The 25614-nt window shown below is 37.6% G+C and overlaps 3 protein-coding genes across 11 annotated transcripts in view; 2 read left to right on the top strand and 1 right to left on the bottom strand.

Annotated features, from left to right (window-relative positions):
* hspg2 (heparan sulfate proteoglycan 2) overlaps nt 1–4769 on the top strand; it is a 103587-nt gene extending 98818 nt beyond the window's left edge. For 3 of the 6 annotated variants that reach the window (XM_087833327.1, XM_087833325.1, XM_035909175.2), the window contains 7 exons: nt 7–82; nt 179–257; nt 616–663; nt 932–1002; nt 1098–1181; nt 1471–1574; nt 2139–4769. In XM_087833327.1, the coding sequence (XP_087689453.1) occupies nt 7–82; nt 179–257; nt 616–663; nt 932–1002; nt 1098–1181; nt 1471–1574; nt 2139–2311 (635 nt within the window). In that variant the 3' untranslated portion in view covers nt 2312–4769. The remainder of the gene's footprint in view (nt 1–6; nt 83–178; nt 258–615; nt 664–931; nt 1003–1097; nt 1182–1470; nt 1575–2138) is intronic. The other 3 variants (XM_087833328.1, XM_087833326.1, XM_035909176.2) reach the window with 1 other exon arrangement.
* A 7220-nt stretch (nt 4770–11989) lies between these two features.
* Nucleotides 11990–20199, top strand: tmem269 (transmembrane protein 269). Of its 4 annotated transcripts, none has more exons than XM_006794049.3 (7): nt 11990–12064; nt 12962–13013; nt 15933–16080; nt 16618–16715; nt 17736–17879; nt 17975–18175; nt 18609–20199. In XM_006794049.3, the coding sequence occupies exons 2-7, from the start codon at nt 12983–12985 to the stop codon at nt 18716–18718; spliced, it is 732 nt and encodes a 243-aa protein (XP_006794112.1). In that variant the 5' UTR covers nt 11990–12064; nt 12962–12982; the 3' UTR covers nt 18719–20199. The 4 variants fall into 4 exon arrangements, with proteins under 4 accessions (XP_006794112.1, XP_006794111.1, XP_006794110.1 ...); XM_006794048.3 differs by having other exon boundaries at nt 12023–12263; XM_006794047.3 differs by lacking the exon at nt 11990–12064 and adding an exon at nt 12462–12575.
* si:ch73-206d17.1 (tyrosine-protein kinase STYK1) lies at nt 20152–25255 on the bottom strand. The gene is made up of 10 exons (XM_035909215.2): nt 25124–25255; nt 24880–24963; nt 24434–24577; nt 24102–24302; nt 23834–24015; nt 23657–23740; nt 23238–23455; nt 23029–23069; nt 22796–22892; nt 20152–22302 (listed from the first exon to the last, which is right to left on the bottom strand). The coding sequence occupies exons 2-10, from the start codon at nt 24926–24928 to the stop codon at nt 22131–22133; spliced, it is 1188 nt and encodes a 395-aa protein (XP_035765108.2). The 5' UTR covers nt 24929–24963; nt 25124–25255; the 3' UTR covers nt 20152–22130.
* Between the last annotated feature and the right edge of the window lie 359 nt (nt 25256–25614).

Raw genomic sequence — 25614 nt, 5'->3', positions numbered from 1 at the left:
TTGCAGATTCACCCTATCAGTATGCAGCTCATTTCAACAATAATGGATACATTGCACTTCCTAAATCCATTTTCCCAAGAAGGTAAATAATTTGTTTTCACATTTAGTGAATTTATATAAATTAATATAATGATGAAGTGAAATTATTATTGTGGTGTCTTGTTTTTTACTGTTTAAGTGCCCACGATTCACCAGAAACAATTGAAATGGAGATCAACACCAGCTCCTCTGATGGCCTGATCCTATGGCAGGGAGTGGTGAGTCCTGGTTCTGGCTAGTTCTGTGCCTTATACTCATATTTCTCCTCCATGTTTTCATTCCCAACTTAACTTTGCTACTGCACTCGAGCACTCTTAATCATCACTGTGACTCTAAAAAAAAAAGAAAAAAATTGCTGCCATTTTCATAGCATTTCATGTCATTTATAGACTTCAGTGCGGTCGGTAATACATAACTGATGCATTACTACATCTTTCATCATTACACTATCAAATTCATACATCTTCTGCTGAAGCTTTGTCATTTTCAGGCATGCTGACTGTAAGCCTGGCACCCTCTGACACCACTAAATAAATGCATGTTGCTTCTCTAACTCACCCCCTCAATTTTCCTCAGGAGACCAATGGTGCACGCATTTTGCGAAAGGTGCATGCTATTAAAAAGGTATCCACTTTTTTTTTTCCCATGTGTGCCAAATGAATTTTATCTTTGTTTGTAAGGTACTATATCATCAGTCCTCTTTTGACATTGTCAGTTTGCATGGAACATTTTGTGTCACTGCCAGGAATGATCTCACTGCATTGGTTCATATTTGCTGTTATAGCGCTTGTTCTGCAATATGACCACAGGTCAGCTGGTCCGTGTTCAGCAATCCATACATAGTCACACAACAAGCTGTGACCTTGTTGTGACCTAACATATTTAATTTCAGGAACCTGGAGAACATGGCAAACGCCAGGACTTTATTAGCCTCGGCCTACAGAATGGACACCTTGTTTTCAGGTAGGTCTGTTCTGAAATTCTCTAAATCTTCTGACATGCAGATTAGGAAAAAATGTTTACAACTCATAATTATGGTCATGATTTGTATTATCTAGTTACCAACTGGGAAGTGGAGAGGCACAAATCTTATCCCAAAGGTCAATCAATGACGGCAGATGGCATAAGATCACAGCAGTCAGGTATGATTGCAGATCATTATCCTGCAGTTATTTGCTTTGACATTCTAGGTGTATTTAATAAAATAAAGCACTATGAGTTGTGGTTGTCTTCTTTCATCAATAGCTACTTAATTTCCTGTCCCAGTAGAATACATCTATTATTTATATCAAATGAACTTATACTTTTTGTACTATAACTTGTAGCTTCTGTAACTTGTCAGATTATCTGTTGTTGAAAAGGTTGATTATTAACCTGTGGAGTCCCGTAACTTCTTGAATTAACTTGTGTTGTGTGGCTCTTTTCTCACAGAACTGGAAAAGATGGCTATATCCAGATTGATGGAGGAACCAAGCTACATGGACAATCTGAAGGCAAAAGCCTCATGGTCAACACCAAAGGCAGTATATATCTTGGTGCGTAGAAAGACAGGATTGAGTCCACAAAGTGACAAAATATAGATGGATTATTTGAAAAAAACAGGACTAAAATACTGCACAATTGAATACATTCATTCACAAATATAAGTTAAATAATACATGAATAGTGATGCATTAATAATAAATAATAATCCATTCTTTCATTTTCTTAACCGCTTGTCCAGTGCACAGTCACAGGGGGGCTGGCGCTTATCCCAGCTGTCATTGTTCAAAGACAGTCAGATAAATAATGAGTTGTAACACAAGTCAGAGGATTTTCTGGCTACTTAGTTTCCCGGAAAAAAATGGAGCTTTTCAGAGGCTTTATTGTATCAAAGTAGTTCACATATTTTTGCTGGCATGCAAACAATTTTCACACAATTCTTTAGCCTTCATAGCATTATCGTTACCTTTTAATTTTTCTTGGTTACAATGGAAATAGTTTCTCACTGTGTTTATCTATCATCTAGCTTTTTTCCAGTATGTCAGTTTCAGACATGCTTTTCTTCAATATTTGCAAATCAATAAAGTTACCTATGTGGGTGTGATTCCATGCAACAGGTGGAGCCCCGGCTATGACTGCCATGACAGGAGGGAAGTTTTCATCAGGAATGAAGGGCTGTGTGAGGAACCTGACACTGATGAATGCTCGGCCAGGACAGCAGCCAGCCCAGGCCATTGACCTGCAAGCCCACGCGGCCCATGGCATCAACGTGCAGCCATGCTCTTCATAGACTGCTGCACACACGTACACAAACACACATAGAGACTTTGGAGAGACATCATACACACACACACACACACAGCAAACCTACACAAAAAGACTTACACAAATAGAGCCTGACACATACTTGGTGCTTTGCTGCTACCAAAAAAAAAAAACGATTACACAACAAGATGCATTTATCTGTGTGCAGTAAAACCAAAAAAAGACAGAAAAATTCAGACAATATTAACACGTCTTCTCTTCCTCGGTGTTGTATTCTTAATGAAGGACTATTAACACAGGAAAAGCAGTACAGTTTACATACTTCCAGCAGTAGAATTAGCCATGAGAAAAGTAAAACATATTAGGCCTTCTACGATGGGTCAGATCCTAAGGAGGTGGAGATGTTTTTACAGCACTGAATTTTTATTTATATACATATGATTATATATATTATATTTGTGGGGGGAAACATGCAAACTAACCATAACTGCTCTTCATCTTTCCTAGAATTGTTTCTGGGTTCTAATACTCTGTGTCCTGGGCTTTTTAAAGGCCTAACTGTATTAATACCTGAAGACTTTTAGGCCTTCTTTCTTCACTTCTGTAGAGGAACCTTTTCATTGCGAGCATGCTTACAGTCTTTCCTAAACCGTTGGGAGAGGAGTGCACATGGTCACAGTCACTTGCAGCTTCAGCACACAACTCAGGACGTCAAATACAAAGGATTAAAAGCTAAGGATATAAGTACCGCTGCTTCAGCTTGGCTTATTGTTGATTCACTAGTAATTTGCAGTGCTGTTTTGTCTTCTGTCTATATATTTTTTTATTTTTAAAGAACGAAATCTTGGTGCTAAGGTGAGACATTAAAATACAGCACATAGTCAAATAGTTAATATGTCACATGTAGAGGTTTTATTTAGTAATTTGGCATAGATCAGCATGCAGTCATTACTTTTGTTGATGTGCATGGCATTTTTGGATTGATTTAATGGCGGTATGGCATTGTTTGTTGCCTCAACAGCCTTATTTGATTGAGTAGATCTCAAAAAAAGGAGTTTAAGTGAACTGAAAATGTGTCATTTTTTATGTATGGTTATTGAAGATATTGTTTTATGTGTTAAACTATCTGCCAGTCAGGTAGATATCTGTGTCAACTAAGAATGAGTGTATATGTGAAGTAAATTTGTTTGTTATGTATGTTTTAGACCTTTCCGTTTTTTCACAGAACACTCCACATTCAGTCTCAGTAAGGGTTAGATGTGTGCATTTGGGTTTGCGTGTGTGTGCATGTGTCATTATCCATATCCTCAGGAGGATCAATGCAGAACTGCCTCAAGGTTTTACACAGGTTTGGTAGCTTTAGAGACACCTCACTAAGCTATGAAACTCTGAAGGCTCTGTGGTTCTATGGGATGTTTTCTCTCCAAAGAGAGATTCGTCTGCAGCACATAGTTGGATTAGTGTTTGGCCATGTGTGAATGCAGTGGAAGCCTCCTGCAGGTGCTGTGATCAATAGTGTAGCTCTAATAAAATAAAGCATGCTCGCAAGCCTTTAGTTGACCACACCACACAATGGCACAATCACTTTGGGATTCACAAACCCTTTTCTTGGTTTTTTTTTTTTTGTAAGCTTAAAGTATTTGTATTAATATCCTAAAAAGAGCAGCATCCTTTCACATAGAGTTGCACCGTTTTAATTTATTTTGTGTTTTTCTTTTTTTCCCTGCTTTTTTATTGCTTTCTAGGCTCGATTCTACTGTTTTAGAACAATTACAGAAGCTTGCTACTTTCTTTTCTTTGGTTATTGTGTATTGCCTCCCACACCCTGTTGTTTTTCTCCTGATGTTCGATTTCAATAGGGCCCACCTGGAAACTTCCTCAAAAATGACCCCAACAAGGTTCCATTAAAGGTTAACATGTGATATTTGACTGGAGCTTCCTGGTCAAATGGATGAAAAGTGGTCTTATTATTCACTAATTGAAAAAAGTCTTAGGCTCCAAATGTATGAGTGCACAGAATGATGTCATCATGAACAAGCGGGATGAAGAAAGCTAACGCTGTGGTCCAGGTTAGGACATTAAAGCAGATAATGATGGTGTGTGTGCCCCTTGGTGGGTGCCTTCTGTGTATCTGCTCTTAGACTGGATTTTCACACATACACTGTACACTGTCACCAAATGCGGTTAGTGAGAAACTGATAGCTGCTTTTGGTTTATTTTACTCCATTACAAATAAAGAAAGGTGCACTTTTGGTTTTGGATTTTAACCTGCTGTTTTTATTTTTATTTTTTCATTGATCATTTTACTCCTTCACTTCTGAGCGGCAGACAAAAGCAAATTCTTACTGTATCAGATAAATGAATGAAAGTGTACCAGCTGAAAAATGTCTATGTCAAAAGGACTTGACTGTTTCATTTCCAATGTTTAAAGATGCTCTTCTTGCCCTTGGTGTTTCTTAATTAAAAACAAAATTCATGTGCTATTTGTACGTTGTGAGACTTGTTTTTTGCTGAAATTCACATTACTGTTCACAAATAATCCATTGTATCGTACAGATATACCTTTAACATGATCTCTGAGAGGTTGATTTAAACACCTTATTAAAAAGTCCAGATCCATCCAAGTCCATCCAATTCCATGATAACCTGTCCCATTGGTTCAGTTCTGTCATCTTAGACAGTCTAGTTATCTATTTGTTAAGTGACAGTGTAAAAAAGTAAGTATTAATAGGATGTGTAATAGACTGGTAACTTCTGGAGGGCGTACCCTACCCATTGTGTGGTTGGATACTCTCCAGCCCCAAGTTATGGCACTAATTATACCTGAACATTTAATAACATATTCAATAACATGAATTACAGTGATAATACTGGAGAATATCATAAATAAATTTAAGCACACACCAGTTGCTGATTAAGACATAACATTTCTCTTCCTTAAAGACCTTTCACAGTTAAAGTAATCATGAAGTTGCAGTTTCTTAAAAAGAAGGCCATCAAATTTATGAAATGTCCCAAATTATTGGTGGGCTATGTGTCTTTGTTTCACCAGTAAGTCTAGAACTAATCCACAATAGAAGAAAAAGGCTATCAAAAATGCAGGTAGCATTTAGTACAAATTTCAAGAGTTGGAATAGACTACTGCTACTGCAACACTTGAATCATTGTTTCTTCTTACATGAATGCTTCTCTGTGTGCTGTCTTGGGGACAGTTAGCAGGGAAATTGAGCAGCACCAGAATGGCCTCTTGAACGTGAGTGTAACAAAGACTGTGGGCGAGGCCCTTTCAAATGAATCACAAAACAGTTTAGTATCACAAATGGAAATTAGAAACAAGTTCAACAAATTGTTAGTTTAATGTTTGTGGCGGGGCGTGGCCTGCGGTGCCGTGCAGAGGAGGCGGGCGCACCTGTACGGCATCTGCAATCACGCCCCGCCGACTATGTTATTAATAAGCTGAACTTCATTTCAGGTCATAGCTCATAAATTAATTCTTATGCTGAGAAACACTAGTTGGCTTAACTACCCCAGGTTTCAAACTTGCTGGTAGGATGTTTGACCAAAACTGATGGTAAAATGGAATTGAGCATAATAAGAATGTCTTTAAACTGTGGGAGGAAAGCAGAACTGATAAATGATATAGGGACAGGAAAAATGCAAACTCCTAACACAGAAATGCTGGAAATAAAATTAAAATATTCCTTTACTTTTTGCAAGAATCTGCTGACAAATGAAACTACATGAAAACAAAACATGAAGCGTGTAGGTGGATAATGGATGGATGGATATCTTCTGTGTTTGCTGCGATGGAACTGCTAATATATCTGTTTCTAGTCTTTTTATTTGTTCTGCATTTAATTCCACTTCACTAAAAGCAACAGAGCGTGACAGCATGTACATATGGTACAAACAAACACTAAAAACATCACCAGCATCAAAACTCCATCCAATATTGTAACTTATTGCACTCTTATGAACATGTTTGTGGTGCCCTTAAACTGTGTTCTTGCTTAAATGTTTTATTTGTATAAACTCAGAGAAAGGACACAGCTGATGAACAGTAATAAACTATGAGATGAGGGTGATTAAAGCAATTCAACCAGTGAAATGGAAACTCACAACTACTCATGTTTCACTTATCATGTTTTTTTTAGCTTTGTTTTGTAGCATCATCAGTGTGAGCTTTACAAATTTGCTTTCTCGTCCCTAACAACTTCATAATCTCATATCTGTCAAGAAAACCAGTGAAGAAAATTTGAGTAAGACTGTAATATACACGTGTCCCTCTATGATGTAAAAATCTGTTTGAGTCATATCCCAAAAGTTTTTTATTGTTGCAAGACATAGTGATTTGATATGGACAATCTTCCTGCTTGAAGATGTTATATCACAGTCACATCTGCTCCCAGCCTGTGGCCATTTAGGCCACAGGAGTCATGTCTGTGGTATCTGTGAACACATGAAGGCTGACATTTTTGAAATGTGAGTTGTGAGACAAACAACATCAATGCCAAATGTTTATAGATCAAACTTTCTAAAGTGTTTCTGCAGTGACATGAAAACATAAAACAGATTATTCAGTGAATATGAAGCAAAGGGAGTAACAAGCAAACTGTAGACTCTCAATATGTATATTATTAGTTCTAATAATAAACTCAAAAAGATAAGGAATACAATTCAGGTCAGACCTAGTGTTACGTTCCCCTGAGGGGTCTAGGCGGTGAGGGGGAAGTAACAAAAAGTGTCCGGGTCAGAAAAAGGAGGCAAGGAGGCAAAAGGGTTAAATTAAAGAGTTTTATTAAAGTTTCTATTAATACCAACTAAAAGAGATGGACAAGCCGCTATCACCATTTAAAGGAACAAACAAAACTCAAGCGTTGGTCAATAAAGTACAAAATAAGTCAAAAAGAGAGCAGCTTACTAGATACAAACCCAGACATGCAGCTCACTAGCTGCAAACCACAAAAAACAGCTCACTAGCTGCAAACCACAAAAAACACACACACCTCACTAGCTGTAACCACTCACATGGCAAGTCTCCTTGATTACTGATGAGAGTCAGCTGCACAAAAGCGAAAGGTGGCACACACGCCCACACAGGCACTTTCAGGAGGAGGCCCTGCTAGGGCCGTAACACCTAGTTTAATAATTTTGCCTCCTTTCACCACCACAATGAACTGACTGTGACTGAAGAGCAGACTTTGAGCTTTAATTGAAGGGCTTTTACAAGTATGGCATTAACTGTTGAGGAATTAAAGCCCCTTTTTTATATTTTTATATATATTTATTTGCAGAGGATCAAAAGTCATTGGACAGTTGACTGACAAGCAGTTTTATGGCCAGGTGCAAATGAAGGAGGCTGAAAAACCTAAATAAACCCATCAGAGTGACAGATTAGTTTAGGCATGGACAAATAATCTAGCTCATTCTTAAAAGGAAGGAACACAGAATTTGCTGAAGTTTTTCCTAAAATAATAAAAATCTATTCACAATGTCAAGTCAAGAACATTCTTGAGGAGGTTGGACTCAACAATCAAGCTGTAATATTATTTCACCATGTTTGACAGATAATGTGTCAGTTACTTTAAGTTATTCTTTGTTTTCATCTGTCCAAAACTTTTTTGCATTTTTGTATAAGTTGTTTTCTTAAAAACAACAAAATCCATGTTGAGTGTAATGAGTGGTTTGCACCTTACTGTGAATGAACTGTATTTATATGCATACTGACATCTCTTGAATGAAGAGTCTTACCATGATGAGCATATCTCCTAAAGAATGTGACTTGGCTAGATGTTTTGATTAGGTTATATTAATTATGGAAAACAAATCTGAAAACAACGCATTTCTTCTTATTAAGAATGAACTAGGTTACTGATTTGACCGCTCCTATTTTTTCTATAATTTTGTTTATTTTGCTTTTTTTTAACCCCACTTATGCCTGACCATGAAAGCACTCGCCAGTCAATTGTCCAACTACTCTGGAGCCTCTAATTAAAAAAAAAAAAAAGCTGTAAGACCTGAACAGTTCAAATCAAATCACTTTTATTGTCACATCATATTACTGGTACAGTACATGTGAGTGAACTTGTTGTGTGCAAGCTTCACAAGCAACATACAACAAACCTAAAAAAAACAATACAAAATATAAGAATAAGAAATTTGAGAAATATAAGAATAAGTATATGAGCAGAACAATACAGAAATACAGAAGTCAGCAGACGAATATTGTGCAAAATGGCATTTATGCACAATATGGAGTGCATAAGTGTCCAAGTTTTGATAAGTACAGTGAAGTGTCTATGAAGAGTTACTGTTAATGCACTTAATGCAATATTACTGTAACAGCCCTTACATTAAAGCTCAAACTTTGGTACTTCAACCACATCTTAACGGTTCTGTTTATTAAAATCCACTGGTGAACAGAGGCAAAATGATTTAAAAAAAATAGACTATTGTCCAAAAACTTATTCTTTTTACAATAAATCTAATAACAAGTGGATGCTTATATTATAAAATTGAATATTTTATAATATATCTATACAAAATGAAAAGCTACAACTTGTAGCTCTACAACCCTACTCTTAAGGGTATAATTGACCACCTAAAAAACTCAAACGCTGCTCATGACATCCTTCCATCTCGCATTATTAAAGATGGGTTTAACATTATCGGGCCCTGTGTTTTATCATTAATTAACCTGTCATTGTTATCGGGTTGTGTTCCGGCTGCTTTTAAACACGTTGTAGTGCAACCTATACTCAAAAAGAGCTCCCTTGATCAGAATGACCTCGCCAACTTTAGACCTATTTCCAAACTCCCGTTTCTGTCTAAAATCCTAGAGAAGATTGTTCATTCCCAACTTCAAACTTATTTGGATGCAAATAATATCGGGGAAAAATTTCAGTCGGGGTTTAAGCCACGCCATAGCACGGAAACTGCATTACTGAGAGTCTTTAATGATCTTCTCTCAATTGCTGACTCAGGGCGCCCTGTGGTGTTAATTTTGCTTGATTTGTCCTCTGCCTTTGATTTGGTGGACCATAATGTCCTTTTAATGAGGCTTGAGCATCTGGTGGGCATCACAGGCAGTGCCCTTAGCTGGTTTAAATCCTATCTCTCAGAAAGGTCCTTTTCTGTCACCATGGGTACCTATGCCTCCTCCATTGCCCCTGTTACCTCTGGTGTCCCCCAGGGGTCTGTGCTGGGTCCCATGCTGTTCTCTTTATACTTGTTACCCTTGAGCCGAATCTTTGATAAATACAACTTTTCTTTTCACTTCTATGCGGATGACATTCAAATCTATTTTGAACTAGCTGAGGATGTCACAACGTCATTGCAACACTTCTTTGATTGTATGAATGAAGTTAAAAACTGGCTACTGAGCAATTCTCTCATTCTAAATGATAAGAAGACTGAAATTGTAATCTTTGATACTCCCTTCTCTCGGGCTGAACTAACTGGTATTTTTGGGCCCTTTGCTGACTCCCTTTCTGACACTGTGAGGAACCTGGGTGTTGTCTCGGACAGTTCCTTCAAGTTGGACAAACATGTGTCCTCTGTAGTTAAATCAAGTTTCAATCAACTACGTCTCATCTCTAAGGCCAAGCCCTACATACCACGTAAGGACCTGGAGAAACTTATCCATGCCTTTGTTACATCTAGGTTAGATTATTGTAATTCCCTTTATACTGGTCTCCATTCCGCCCTTGTTCACAAACTGCAGCTCGTTCAAAATGCGGCTTGCGTCTCTTAACTGGAACTGGCAGGTTTGAGTCTATTACTCCAGTTCTTTCCGACCTCCACTGGCTCCCTATTAAATTTCGTATTGATTTTAAAATCTTATTGCTCACTTTTAAAATCATAAATAACACCGCACCCAGCTATCTTACGGATCTCCTCAGCTTTTATATCCCTGGGAGAGCGATTAAAAACTTATTTGTTTAGCCTTGCTTTCCCCGCCTCCTAGAGCCCACATTTTAGTGTACTGGAACTTATCTTTATCACTTTGTTAATGTTTATAATGTTTTAACCTTCAGCATTGTGTGTGGACTTCACTAGTGCCTACTATGCCTGGTGTATTATTGGTTAGTTATGTCACCCGCCTGTTAGTATATTTTATTTGTATTTTGTGCTTTATATTTGTATTTATTATTGCTCTTAACTCATTCTGTGAAGCACTTTGGCATACCTGTGGTTTTTTAAATGTGCTATATAAATAAAATTGTATTGTATTGTATTGTATTGTACGTCACTGCCTTTGGTATATTTTCACTGAGTAATCTGTCTCATGTTTTCATGTCACTGCAGACACACTATGGAAAGTTTGATCTATAAACAGTTGGTAGTGATATTGTTTGTCTCACAAGTCATGTGCACCTAACTGTAAGTACATTTCCAAATGTGGACTCTGCCCCCTAATATGTATGCAAGCGTGTGGTTAATGGAAGAAAACCAAGGAAAAGCTGTGGTTACTGTGAGCCTCAGCTCATTCACTTAGACGCATTCCTTTTTAAAGGGTGAGGATTTGTTGACAAAACAAAACAAAAATCTCTCGAGTTATGTTCTTTACAGTCACAGTATTCATTGAACTTTATATTGGTAATAGCAACAGGGGGTATGTGTAACAACACACAGCTCATGTGGTCTCTGTTTGTAGGGGTTGTAAAATAAATTTGAACATCATGTCCAACCCAATCATTAAATCCCAACCATTTGTCTATTTACACTTGTATTACACACACAGTAGTGAATGCTTCATTAATCTGTGCTTAAGTGAGTTTGTTAAGTAAACTGAATTAATGTACATGGACTTTTTGAGAAAAGGTAGAGCTTGTACATTTAGAGTCACTTGTTAACATTTTGTCACTCAACTTATGTCACTCTATAATGACTATATCATGTGTTGCAGTAATACACTATAACCATCCTGAGAATAATAATTAAAAAAAAAAAACACGAACACACAAGCAAACAAAAGCATTTTTTTAAATTACTTATTCAGTTTAGGGTTAAGTAAATAGTCTATCTGAGCTTTGGGTTTTCAAAAGGCACCTGTAAGACCAACAATGATTTTTGACTTTAGAGTTACCAGTGAAAAGAATAAAAAATGCTAAGGCAGTTAGCAAAGACAAAAAGTCAGACAGCACACCACTTTCTAAATCCTAATATGACTCAGTGTTATTGTCTGTTAAGATTTTTGACTTGTGGTGATTTCATAAGCACATAAATGGATGTGTGGATTAGTTTAATTGATTTTAAACAAAAATTAATTCATGTAAAGAAAAGCAGAAATTTTCCATTCACTTGTGTTTCGTAATTTATTTTTCATTGTGACAGCTTAATGCCTCAGAAATGTTAAGTAGTTGGGGCTTAAGAGGTTAATATGCAAACGTGTTGCTAACAGAAAAGCAGCCACTTAAAGTCATCAAACAAACAAAAATATTTAGATAATAAACAGTGTTGCATATTTTAAAGATGCTTCAATGATCCACAGCTTTGCGTCACTGAAATATTGATAGCCTTCTAATCACTGTGGTTTCCATATTACTACATATTAACTTGTGTTTGCACGTCGTATTAGCATGCAAATAAATAAATATTAAATCGCTTTTTTCCTCAATGTCACTTCCACTTCAGCGGTAATTGTCAACAGAGTTGAGCAACATTATTTCAGAAAAATCCAGAAACAACAGGGGCGTCACTTCCGGTGGAATGTTCCAGCGGACTTATCCTTGGACTTTAAAAGGACCCGCTGAAAAAGTGGCTGGGAAGTTGACAGGTAACCGGTTGTGTGATGACTGTGAAACTGAGGCCGTGGCAACATTAAACTCAGGCGTTAAATTCATTTTCAAATTGATCTGCTGACAAACAGAACAAACATACATAACGAGGAAAAATAAGATTATAGGATCCCAGTGCGTGCGTTTCTCCATCCTTTGATTTGTATACACTAAGTAATCAGTGGAGCTCCTTCGAAGGTAAGATGAGACGCATTTTATATGAAATTTAGATGAAACAAGTGCATTTTATACCAATATTTTAGGCTCGCTGGGCTTTTGTCCAGCTGGTTGTGACGCAGTTGCACATCTTGCTTAAACCTCGATGCTGGGGGTGGGGGCTCAAACACCTCTACACATTTAAGATCGGTGTATATTTTATTCTCAAGTCTTCGGGGATGTGTTTGTCCTGAAGGATGAGGCTGTCTGACCCTGCAGAATCAGTCCAATTCTTAGGATAGAGCGCTGCGCATTAAGGTTTCCGCTGACCAGATGTGAAGGATGAACCAGCAGGTGGTTTCGAGCGCAGAGGCGGAATAAGATTTGTTTTCGAAGATTGTCAGTGTCATCTATTTAGGGTTTCATGCAATCGCGGAGAAGTACGGCGGAAAGTATAACTTTTGCGCATGCATGCAAAACAATATTTTATTACCTGAAGATTCTGTTGTAGCGTGACAGTCCTGAAAGGTTCTGTTAGTTAGAATTGGTAAAGAACAGACAGAAGGATTTACGAAAGGGATGGTTGTCTTGTTTAGGATCTTTGGGATGTTTATGAAGATCGTTTCTAATCTCAATTCTCAAGTAGTCCCAGTATATCTGCAATTATAAATAAGGATGTATATATCCGGAACAGTACTGTATGTGTAATAAAAATACTCTTATTTTAATTTGTCTTTCAGTTGTTGCACTTTGAGCCAGACATGATCATGGTCCTCCTGACGTCCTCCTCTGGTAGGTTCCCTTTCTCACTCTCTTCTCTTAATCTGGATTACTGTACACCTCAGCACGGGTGTCAGGGATGGAAGCTGAGGTGTACTGGGATCAAATTAGGCAGGAAAACAAATATGATGATGTTTGGACAAAATTAAGTTCTGCAGGTGCTGAAGTTGAAATTTTTATAAACATACACAGCACAACCAACACCTTTTATTGGAGAAATTTCTTCTCATATTACAACTTCAGTGTTGTTATTGTTCATTATTGTATACTGACTATAATTTGTACATATACTAATTATAATGCTTACTTCAGCACCACACCATATTCAGTATGCCCAGTTAACCTTCGTTAACAGCTGTGCATCATTTATGCATTAATTGTAAATTCATCACCATATATTTTTACTATATGTCAACATTTCAGAACACATTCAATCTAAAAAGTATATAGTTTAAATTGTCCAGTGCATTAACTTAAGATTATCCCCCCTTTGTGAATCGTGAGCTCTGAGTTTTCCCTGTTTTCCATTTGGGCTTTTTAGTTGTTACCAGGAAACATAGGGTATTACATAACAAAGGTCTTCCCGTCATGCTTTGCACTCATTAGGGGCAACCCAGAAATAGAGACCTGTTTGAAATTGACAGTGCATCTCTGGCTCTGGCTTTATCCTCTTTTTTATTAGTGACCAAGAGAGTGAATTGAGTGGTTAGATTAAAACTTGCCAGTAAAATCTTTTAGCTAGTTTAAGCTGCATGCGTGGTTCTCTAATGGTGCTTATGGATTATATGGGAAGCTTGGCAATTCCATGATTTCCCGATTTAATGCAGAATGTTACCTGCATTAACTGATATGCTTTGTTTTGTCCTGTAAAAAAAAAAAGGATTTAGATAGTAATTTAAATGCCAGATTGCAATCTAGGCTAAAGTTCAGAATGAAAAGTAAAAAAGCATGCTGTCAAGTTAAAGTGCAAGTGATTGTTGGCTTTCTGCTGTGTCTCATACGCTGTTTTCTTTCAGATGAAGAGTCTCTTGAATTCGCCTGGCTTTGGAATCACAGGAAGTTCAGGGTGAAAAACACTTGAAGGGTTAAAAATATTGAAGCTTTGCAGGTCATTATCTGTGCATATTGTCTTGGACAGCACTGTGACTTGTTTTAAAAATATTTTTTTTAAAATAAAGCTCACAAAAGAGGAGGCAGATAGAAAATAATTTATTTATTTTTTTAATTTGTGGGGCCAGTTTTTGTTTTTTGAGTGGGATTTTTTGGGGGCTGGAGAGAAGCCGTGTCAGCAGTCATTCAGTGTTGCTGACTGCAATAGTGAATGTAGTCTTAATACTGCAAGCTTGTTTTTCATAAAATGCAGTTTATTTCCAATTGTTGAACTGCAGGGGCTTATATTATCAATATTAATAGTGTATACATTGCTTTGAAACAGTATTTGAAACATCCTTCTGTCTCATATTTTTGTTTGTATTTTCTTTGAATGCTGTCTGAGCTTTAAATTTTACATCCTGAATAAACAGGAAATGCTCATTTAAACTTGTTTATATTTGATGAAAAAGGTCATTTAATTTCAAAATAAATCAGCTTTTATTTTTTTACAAGCGTCATCCCCTTTGACATTGTTTAATGGTTGCAGCTGAACTAAACAGTCCCAGACCTGAAAACTATAAACACTGTTAAACTTGTTCCTTATTTTAACAGACCGTATTTAAAGCCCTTATAAAAGGGCTTAAAGGTCTGAGTACTGACTCGCTGTATCAAGCAAAATACAGGAAAAGATAAAGAACCATGTAATTGAATTACAACAATGAGGAACGTTATGTATAAATAGTGAATTTATATAGCATTTACATACTGCTTTCCTAGTCATCCAAACAGATAGAATCTGTTTATAAACTATTAATATTGACACTATAATGTAAAAAACAAACCAACAAGGAAACTAGGTGGGTTGCAGGTTAAATTTAATAACACAATTCCCATTAAAGCCTGGGCTGCTGTGTTATTAATATTAATATTAATTTAAGCTGTGTGAATGCTGCTGCCATGTCCTTGTGTAAGGTCAGTTTGTTTGGACCAGAGTTAACAGGCTAATTGATCTCTTGTCTGGTATGTGTCAACGCAGTAGGTCCAACTCACTCTCACTGTAGCCAAGGCTGTATGTAGTCCCCTAAGTATCCATACTTGTTCCCCACACCAGTATTTGTGTGTGTTTGATCCATGATAAGATTTCACATTTGAGTTTTAGCACTTACATTCATCCTGTTCAGATTTTGCATGCTATTGACTTATTTATTTTTCAAATACTATCTTTGATCTTAGAGGTTATTGCATGTGATTTTGGACAGTGTTTTGCTACAGATAAACATGTGTAATATGTTTGATTCATTTGTATAAATGATAATATAACAAGCAGATAATGAGGCAGTCCTTAATGTTGCATGCGGTAGGCTGCACACACCTGACTTAATGTACAGTAACAAATGCATTGTAGTGATCTGAAAAGGGATGAATGTATCGTAAGGTTGGTCTCCAGCCAATAATCATGCATCTTGGTAAGTGCCATTTCTTTTACATAAGAGGAGGGAGTAATATTTTCCTTTAAAAAACAAAATTAAAAGACCTGCATTATGATTCCCATGATAAAGTGTGTAAATACTTCTTTTCTTTCGAGTAATAGATGGTATACTTAAGGTTTAAGATTACGTTTCAGAATTGTTACATTTTTTTCTTCTTGTGCTCGAACTAAAGTCTGTCTAAATCCCAAAATATGATTAGTAAACTATACCAATTCAGACACGTGCATCAACATGCCATCTGGTGTGGTCTTCTGTCAGTAGGGCTTTAGATTTAGTTTTTCTAAAACCTCAGCAGAGATTATTGACCTAACGCAGAAAAATACTAACTGCTGTTATCGTTTGGTCTCAGGTTTCTTTCAGTGCACCAAAAAACTCTTTCTGAGCGATCGGGCCACAGAACTTCAGATCAAGGAGTTTGCGCGTAAAAATGCAGCTAATGCACTGTCAGTTGCCAACATGGTCATGGGCATGGCCTCGATTCTCAGCAGCCTTAATGGGTGAGTAATTAAAGGAGTAATGGGTTTTACTTGTCAGCTGCTGGATGGGCGGCGTTTGTAAGGAGGAATCATTATGTGAATGAGTGTGGAAATGAATGATGTTGTGCATCAATAACCAAACTTTAGTCATTAAACTCAACGCAATAAAATCAATCAAAATTCCACAAAACCCAGGAATAAATCAGAAAACACAACAGAAAAAATAAAAGTAGTATTTCAGAAGCTGAGCTATAATTTAGCAAACATATAAGTGTTTTCAATTATTGTTATTATTATGGTTTTATTGTTTGTGTTTTCAAACACATCCATCCAATGTTATTAACATCCTGTGTTTAGCCCATCAAGGAAAATCATAATATTTATAACAGATTACGAGCCGCTCTAAGTTTAGTTTAAAGGCACAGTTTGCTTTCCCAACAATGGCAATCTGCTGTATATAAAAAAGAGACTTTTCTAACATTGTCAGAACTTTTGAACTTGCAGACATTTAACCCTTTTATTTAATTGTTCAACCTAACAATGACTGGCTTTGTTCAGGCACCATCACGCTGCGTGTTGGCTCGTCCTGATTGGCTACCTCCTGGATTTGGCAGATGGAGCAGTTGCCAGGCAACTCAATGCATGCTCTGCACTGGGTAAGTGGAGTGTTGTGGTCAATAGCACTTACCAAAGATAAACTTCCACTGTGGTGTTGGCAGGGCTTGCTGCACAATCTTTTTGTCTGAGCTTTTTTTTAATTTGGCCACACAAAGAGATCCAGTAAAGGGAACCTTTGCAATTGAAAACTCTGCTTATGTTTCCAACAGAAGAGTCATGAATAATTTATGCAATGTTATTTGAGATTCATCAAGTTAACTTCTTTCAAGTTATTTCTGTGCTCTAGACAAGACGAGATGAATGCATATTTAAATACTTGCATATTTACGCTTTAAGGACTATATTTGCGGCTTGTTTACAAAAGAGCCCAATGCCTTACATAGTAAAAGGGAAAGTATAAATAGCTTTGACATTGCTTCCAGTCTGCAAATTCCTCATTTCTGAGATCCCAAAATAGTTTTCAGGTGCGTCACAATACATTGTTGGCTGCACATTGCAGGGGGCTTTGTGTCTCAACAAGCCTTTTCTGCATGACTTTGCAGGTGGGTGTTGTTGTGCCCCCCACGTATTTTGTCAAATGAACAATAACTTTCTGATTAAGCAGCCTAATTCCACGGGATCATGGCCCAATTGTCTATTTTATCCTGTTGCTTTGGGTTCTCTGCATATCTGAAATTGCTAAAATTGTTGACCCTGGACTGTGGAATTCCACCTCGTTCATCTGTGCCGTGGCCCGAATCGCCTCATCCTCATCCGCTGAAAACATGCTATGTGCTCCTGAGGGATAAAGAGATAAGGCAGTGGAGAATGTTGTTTATAGAATGCCTGCCTGTTGGGCTGACACTGACATTTCCACTTGAGAAATTTTTGCACATTCACCGCACGACTGTCACATGACATGGCACTGGCAAAGATCAGTGCTGAAGAGACATAATACATCTACTGTGGCTTTCACGATTAATGTGCTATGCTAATAGAAGCAGTGTGACACAAGCCTTTCTAAAGCTCATTACAGCTGTCAGCAGCAAACATGCCAAACCTTCCTTTTTCATGTTCAGGTGCAAAGCTAGATGATTTTGCTGACTTCACGACCTTTGGGATTGCGACGTCATTGCTCCTGAGAACATCTGATCTGCTCGACAACATCCTGTGCATGTGTTACGTCCTTTCTGTCTTTGTGCGCCTCTGTTTCTTCTCCAGTGGTGAGATTAAAAAGAAAATTGTAGTCTTATTTAACACTGTCCTTTTCAATTTAGTCTTCAATTTCAATCATCATTTGTGTTGTTTTTCCTCATAGGGATCCCTTTCATGTATCGTGGTCTGCCCTGTATTTACTCGTCGGCCATCTTGGCAAGTGCCTCTTTGCTGTCGGGGGGAAACATGGCATTGCTCCGAGTCATTGCAGTTGCCATGATCCTCTTCATGATCAGCCAGAACTTTTACCCTCACGACAGAGTGCTGGAGTCGCAGGCCTGGAAGAAAGTAGTCTACGCTGGAGGTAAAGTAATTAACCAGAACTGCCAAAACCGATAAATGTTTTTACTCTTATTTACTTATTTATTTTTAATGAGGTTTGAGCCACTTACTGCATGTGTTTATGAATTCTAAACTAAACCACAAGGAAACATTTATTTAACTTATCCCAGTCCAAATGTGAATTTAAATCGCTTTGTGCCAAAAATTTGAATTTATATTCATTGAAGCTGCTTTTTGGAAAAATATCCTGGCTGTTCCACATTCAAATATTTTTGTGCTGTGATAAAGATGGCATGCTGGCTAATCAGTCCATTCTGCAGATCAAAGCATCTAGTAAACACCTCGATATTAAAAAGAAGTGTTGGGGGAAAAAACATTATTGAAGCCCAGATAATGAGTGCAACACCTTCATTTCGTGCAGACATTCAGTTTCTTTTTTGTGTTTTTGTTTTCAGGAATCATCATGTTGTTCTGCTCTTCCTTCCCTTCTGCGTGTATGTACTACCTGCTGTGGTCTGTCTCTTACATTTTGTTCCCAACATCTCTATGGAGCAGTAAAGTCTAAAAGGGATGCTGGCACGCTTAAAAACACTCCCAAACAGGTTTACCTCAGCCCGTCCAGGTGAACCAAGGCTTACAGATTGCTGCTGCGTCCTACTGCCGTGGAGGATTCAAGCTAATTCATGCATCACATGCATGCACTCTGCTTAACGTTTTTATTTTTATTTTTTTATTTTTTTTGAGATGACACCTGTGAGGGAACCTAAAATCAGTAAGAATGATGAGCAAGGCATTTTATGTTACTGGTGAGGATTAACCTTCATCCTGTCATCTATTAAACCCCCTTCTTCAGTATTAATCCAATCTTGGTCAGTATTGGGAGCACATGGCAGCAAGCACATCTACAGTATGATTCTAAATATTATTTTAAAAAATATATATATATCCAATATTTTCTTACTTCTAACTTGTTGTGGTTTATCGCAAATGACTTAATAATATTTATTTCATAGTGTTGAGTGTAGTTAAAGAATGGCTACTGAAATAGTAACAATTATGTAGGTATGTGCTCTAATCCATGAATCAAACGTAATATCTCATTGAGATTCAGAATTTCATGCCCTCTCTGTATCTATACTTTAAAACAAAGTCATTTTAATTCATCCAGTAGACCCATTTTGATTAAAATTATATTCTTTAACGTTTGTTTTTTGGATTGAGATCATTACCGTTTACGGAGAGATCTTAAATCCAGTGATAAAGGAAAATATAATTATTTAATATGATTGTAGTGTCCTTCACAATTTTGATTTGCTGTTTGAATATATGTTTTAAATAACTTACTGACCAGAACTCTTGTAAGTTAGGGGCTTTTATTTAAGCTTCAAGACGATATGATGCAATAGATTCCCTTATTTCATCAATGTGTGATTATTTTTTTATTGGGTTATTATATGCATTTGCCTCTGTTTTAAGAGGCATTATGGTTTAAATAGTGAGTAAATCCACACTGGACTGTAATGGTGATGAATTAGTGATGTCACAGCAGGTGTCTTTAGAACATCTTATGTGGCATAAGGTGAAATACTAAATCCCCAGCAGTTTTCTGCCTCATGTAGAGTGAATTTACCCTTAGAGAGGCTTCCAAACCCTTCCTGCCATCTAGTGGGTAAAATTACTGCACGTTCTGCTTCAACTTAAAGGTAAGATAATGTCAGAGTCAGTGCTGAGTTTGATCACAAGCATAGTGCAGCAGACTTTAAACCCGAAGAGGCTGGTGGAGGAAATAATGTGTGTGATGATATTGGCCAGTATATATCTGATCTGAGACAAATCACTTGTTTTGTAGATCTTATTTAGTAAGAACGCATTTTTGAAATCTCTCATTGTGTTTCACAGTGGGTGTTAGTGCCTCTCTGCATTGTGAGTAACAAATGATTATGATTGTTAGGTTTTTCTCTGCATGTATTATTGTAAGGTCTGCCTTACAATATAAAGGCGACTGCTGTTGTGATTTGTATAAATAAAATTGAATTGAAATGAGAAGATTATATAGTTTTGTACCAATTTGTTCAGAAGCCCGATGAAATGTGAGCACAGAGTAACAGTTGAACGTGTCTGTTTTCAGGCCTAAAGATAGCACTTGTGTAAATTATGATTTGTTGCACGCCCTTTAAAAAACCATCATCCTCGAGCTCACACTCAGAGGTGTCAAAGTCGGGTATGAAATCACTCGCAGTTTAGGTTCAGTGATTTTAGTTACTTTAATCAGTCTCCTGTAAGCCACAGCTTTTTGGAACTTAAGTTATCCATATTATTCTGCCTTAAAGAGCTATTTGAAGCAATGATAATCAAGTGGAGCACAATTTATAACACAAGATCTTTGTTAAGAAATAAAAAAACAAAAACAAATGTAATGTTTTCTGATTCAGTTATGATTTAAAATCACTGTAGTTCATTCTCGACATGGTTTACGATAACCAGTGTTACGATTAAAATCGACAGTGAACTGAGCGCAGATATACTTGTCATTCATTGGTGGATTCAGCTTTTCTGTTTGGGTGTTTCTGGTTTTGAAACTGTAAAGTCACAGTAATGTCTGCATGCCAAGAGCATTATAGATACAAAAACTGTACTTTGCCCAAAGATAGTGGAAAAGTTCTCAAGTATTACTAAAATCTGTGCTTTTAGATCTGTACAATTTGACAACAAGGCTGTATTAATAAAAAAAATAATACTTGGAATTATTGTCTTGATTCATTATTTTTACTGAACTGGAAATGTTAGAACTCCTGTAGTCACTTTTAACATGTCGGATTGCTATCAACGTCTCAACTAAACCCATACACGGTTATTAATAAATCGTGATTGATCTCTAATGTGAATGTTACTGACATATTTACCATACACTCACTGGACAATTTACCCTTTTGCCTTCAGAATTCTTCATGACATAGATTCAGCAAGGTGCCGGAAACATTCCTCAGAGATTCTGGTCAATATTGATATGATGGCATCACACAGTTGCTGCAGATTTTCTGGCTGCACATGTATGATGCTTTTCTGGGCCATCACGTCCCAAAGGGGTTCTACTGGTTTTAGAGTTAGTGGCCACTGGGGGCCACTAGAATACAGAGAACTCATTGTCAAGTTCAAAAACAACATTTTTGAGATGACTTGAGGTTTTCAGCATTGCAGCCATTAGAAGACAAGCACAATGTAGTCATAGAGGGATCGACATGGTTAGCAACAATACTCAGGTGGCCTTTAAATGATGCTCAGCTGGTACTAAGAAGCAAAAAGGGTTCCAAGAAAATACGCCCGACACCATTACATCACCAGCAGGCTATCGAGGTGATACAAGACACTTTAGAGGGTTTTTTTACTAACTTCTGACCCTACCATTTAAATTTTGTAGCAAAAACTGACACTTATCAAACAGGCAACAGTTTTCCATCTTTTGTTGTACACCTTTGGAGAGACTGTGTGAAATGTAGCCTCAGTTTCCTGAGCTGACAGGAGTGGCATCTGATGTGGTCTTCTGCTGCTACAGCTCATTGACTCCAGGGTTTGGTGTATTGTGCCTTCACAGCATTCCTTGGCTTATTTATAGTTTATTTGAGTTACTGCTGTATTCTTATCATCTCAAAGCAACCTGTCCTCTGGCCTTTGTCATCAGTAAGGCATTTTCACCCCCACTGGGTATCTTTATTTTTCTAGTAAAATAGTAAAATCCTAGTAAAACACTCAAACCAGCTCATCTGGCAATCACATCATGTTTAAAGTCAAAATGTGATAGTTTCTTCTGATTCTTCTTCTGGTCTGAATTTCAGAAAGACTTTTCACCATTTCTTATATGCCTAAATTTAATGAGTTGCTACCATGTGATTAGCTGATTCAATAACTGCATCAACCAGCACCTGTTGTTGTGCCCCCAACAACAAGTATACCCAAGAAAGTGGCGGATGAGCGTAGGTCTATTCGATCAGTCCTGCCATTCTCTTATATTCAGTTATGTCAACGACCTCAGAAATATAAATCGGCGTTGTATTAGCAATGTGCAGCGAGGACTCAAACAGCTTGATGATGGCTGAAAATGCCGGTCGCTCTTTGAAGCTCCACATCCAACAGTACTTCATCAGGTCATACCTAAATACATATGGAGACATTTAGAATTCATCTGCGTTTCATCTGTTTCACAAGCAAATCAGTATCACTGTCATGGCTGCTTATCATATGAAGCTAACCAATCACAATCCTGGGTAGCCTGTCACAAAGACTTTTAAAGTTAGAGGTAAACACTGAGCCAGATTCTGCCCAGTGGCAATGAAATCTGGCTACCAGCACCTTTGAAGTTTTAAAACTTATGTTTATAATCCAAATCAATAAATTATATATGACAAGTTCATTAGTGAGCTTTAGAGGTGCTGGTTCTTAGACAAGCCTGATAGCTTCTTGCAGCAGTTTTATATTAAACATGAAAAGACGAGTGTCAATCTTGTCATCTATGACTATGACTATGACTTTCACTATACTGTACTTAATGCATGTATATATATATATATATATATATATATATACTCCATACGGATTTGTTCATACGTCCCTGTCTATTGCTTGCTTTTAGGTGAATTACACGTACAAAAGTCCACCGCAGTTCTTTGGTCTCTTCATTCGATAAGACGCCTGCAGCTTTGGAAGCACTGTTGAAGGCTCCAGCTCAGGGTATGGAGGGGATCCTGAGGTATGGGAAAAAAAACATTTATTGGCTCTGTAATGTTGTTAATGGTTTGATTGTAGTAATTAGTAGATTTGGATTAAGATAAGATGGAAATGTACTATAAAACTTTGGCAGATAAGATGACAGTACTTTACCTAAAGTGATCAGTTCATATAGTAGGATTCCAAATGACCACCTGGTGTGCAGGGGGAACAAAACAAAACACTGTGACTCATAGAAACATGATTTTTAAAGCATGTAATGCACATATAAGAGCAAAGACAAAAAATGTGAATAATAAAATATATATATATATATATCGTGTCTTTGTGTTTTGTTTCCTTAGCCATAACTCTGCCCTTACACGTCGCTTCTGTCGATGCTGAGCAGCATCATAATCCGCTCTGGAGCCTGCCATTTCAATGGCACCTTTGCTGCCCTTTGTCTAATTGCTGAATCCATTTTGCGTCCTTCAAATGCCACGCCCAGGCCAGATACTCGAGCCGAGAGGCCTGGGCCAATTAAGATGTTTCTGGCAGCAACATCACCATGCACCAGCCTGTGCTCTGACATCAGGTAATCCTGGAGGAGGATCCAATTACAGCTAAACATGTCAATCTTTTTGTTGCAACAGTTATTCAAGATTCAAGATAAACAACACTTTCCAGCATCTTGGGGGAAGAAATGGCAGAATGTCATCTGCTGCAGGGCGTGACATCTAAAATGAACTCGTTTTATTCCAGTTGTGTGTTGGGAATAATTGGTCTAAAAAAAGTGACTCACCAGGCCAGCTGCAATCTGTTTTGCCACCAGAAACACTGACCTCTCAGAGAAGTTTTGCGAGGGATCTGCAGTGCTTAAATTGTTCTGGAGTTAAAAATAAGTCCTTGTCATTGCACTACATTGAATAATTGAAGATTGCCTTTGCCGCTGAATAGGTAGAAGGTTTGGATCACTTACATTTCTAAGTGTCCAGAGGAAGTGAAGGAGATTCCCTGGGTTGTGGGCATCTAAAACCAGGTACATGGGTAGACATTTGGTCTGACAGTGCAGCATCTGCACCACATTTTCATGTTTACACACTGAAGCACAGAAGAGGAGCCACTCAACAAATTCTTTAGCTTCAGGCTTGCCAGAGGCATCTGTATAGAATTAAATCAATAGAATAAAAACTGGACAAGCTTAACTCCAGTGATGACCCTTGCTTTATATCAGATTTATACAGTACCTCGAAGGCACTTAACCACCACGACAGAGGAGGCTCCACCTTTCTCCTTCAGCAGACCTTTACAAATGGGGCCATAGCAACCAGTCTGCCAAAACTCTAGTCCCTCAAGAACACACTCTTCTGGGATTTCCCAGGGATCTAAAGCTGCCGGGACCTTTGGAGGACCTACAGAAGCTGTAGACAGGGATACAATCTGCTGGCCTGATACAAGGGCAAATATAAGTAAATAAGCACTTGGCATTACTATGAGACACTCAAACAGAAATATGTTAGATTTTTAAAGGATTTCACGCTGTTTTAATGAATTGACATATAGTTATTGCAGCTCCTACCATTTTTAAAATGAGGTGAAGTCCTGTGTCGTCGTTCTTTATTTTTACATAGAGCATAAAAAATCAGAGCCACCACTAACACCGTGCTCAGAGCCAACAGGGAAGGGATTATAATGAGGGCAAGTGTGCCTGATGACTCTTCATCTACAAAACAAGTTAAAGAAGCAGGTTCAGAACATTTCAAAGTCCACGCTGTTGCTTTCACCATTTCACAATTACTTTTTCACACAGGGGCAGGTTGTTTGTCATAGCTTTTTCCCCCTTGAGAAATTACACCATCATCTAAAATCTGCATTTTGTATTTACCTCGGTAATCTTTGTCTTTGTGACAAACATGCAACAAACTAAGAAATCAGGAAGGGGTCAAATGCTCTAGCTGTCGTGTATACAAGGCAAATGAACTTCCAGCTAATAGCAATGCAATCATTATCATGTTTAAAACTTACAGGATGGACAGAGAGAGGTGTCATTGCTACATTTTGTGTCCACGTCCATTAGGAGCAGGTCGCATTTCTCAAATGTGGGAGAATCTGCAGACCGTATCAACAAAAGCAATTCAAGGGTTGCCAGCCGAGAATTTTATTCCGGTGTTGAGTAAAACTAATTAACTTTGAAGTCATTTGAAAATGAAAAAAACAAAACAAAAAACGAGCAGGGCACAGTCTAAATGTTAAAAATTAGTTTTCCTACCTGACACCAGAGGCTCTATTGTGCGGGTGAACAAACATTTACAGACCTTATAATATAAAGATTAACAGCAGTGGGAAAAAAAGAGAAAAGAAATCATAATAACGCAGCTGTTATCAGCGGCTTTTCGGAATACAGGCTCGGCTCTGTGAGGGCGCTGACCGGTGAGTGGCGCTGGAAAGTTGACTGACTGTTAATTATTAGCAAAACACCAGAAACGATAACATTAACAGGAGTCATGCTCACACTTAATGCAACCAAAACAGGTTAGTCACTAAACTGTGATGAACACACACACACACACACACACACACACACACACACACACACACACACACACACACACACACACACACACACACACATCTCACAAGAAATGTGTCTCTGCTTCATCAGACAAAATATGAAAGACAAAGTAGATAACAGGTACGGGAGATAAGAAAAAGGGGTAAACCAGGTAAAAAGTAAAATTAGTGAGCTTAATAAAATGTATA

This window comes from Neolamprologus brichardi, chromosome 20 (assembly GCF_056152115.1).
Source record: "Neolamprologus brichardi isolate AB-2024 chromosome 20, ASM5615211v1, whole genome shotgun sequence".
In the NCBI taxonomy this organism is placed as follows: domain Eukaryota; kingdom Metazoa; phylum Chordata; class Actinopteri; order Cichliformes; family Cichlidae; genus Neolamprologus; species Neolamprologus brichardi.
The sequence above is the reverse complement of the archived record's forward strand: the minus strand, read 5'-3'. Positions and strand labels throughout refer to the sequence as shown.

Bases quoted from the DNA above. Each gene is read 5' to 3' on its own strand.
- tmem269 (XM_006794047.3), top strand. The intron at 13,014-15,932 runs GTAGGTTCCCTT...GTTTGGTCTCAG, and splicing joins CCTCCTGACGTCCTCCTCTG to GTTTCTTTCAGTGCACCAAA. The intron at 16,081-16,617 runs GTGAGTAATTAA...GGCTTTGTTCAG, and splicing joins ATTCTCAGCAGCCTTAATGG to GCACCATCACGCTGCGTGTT.
- si:ch73-206d17.1 (XM_035909215.2), bottom strand. From the start codon at position 24,928: ATGGACGTGGACACAAAATGTAGCAATGACACCTCTCTCTGTCCATCC. The intron at 24,578-24,879 runs GTAAGTTTTAAA...CTTGTTTTGTAG, and splicing joins CACCTCTCTCTGTCCATCCT to ATGAAGAGTCATCAGGCACA. The intron at 24,016-24,101 runs GTACTGTATAAA...AATTCTATACAG, and splicing joins GGTGGTTAAGTGCCTTCGAG to ATGCCTCTGGCAAGCCTGAA.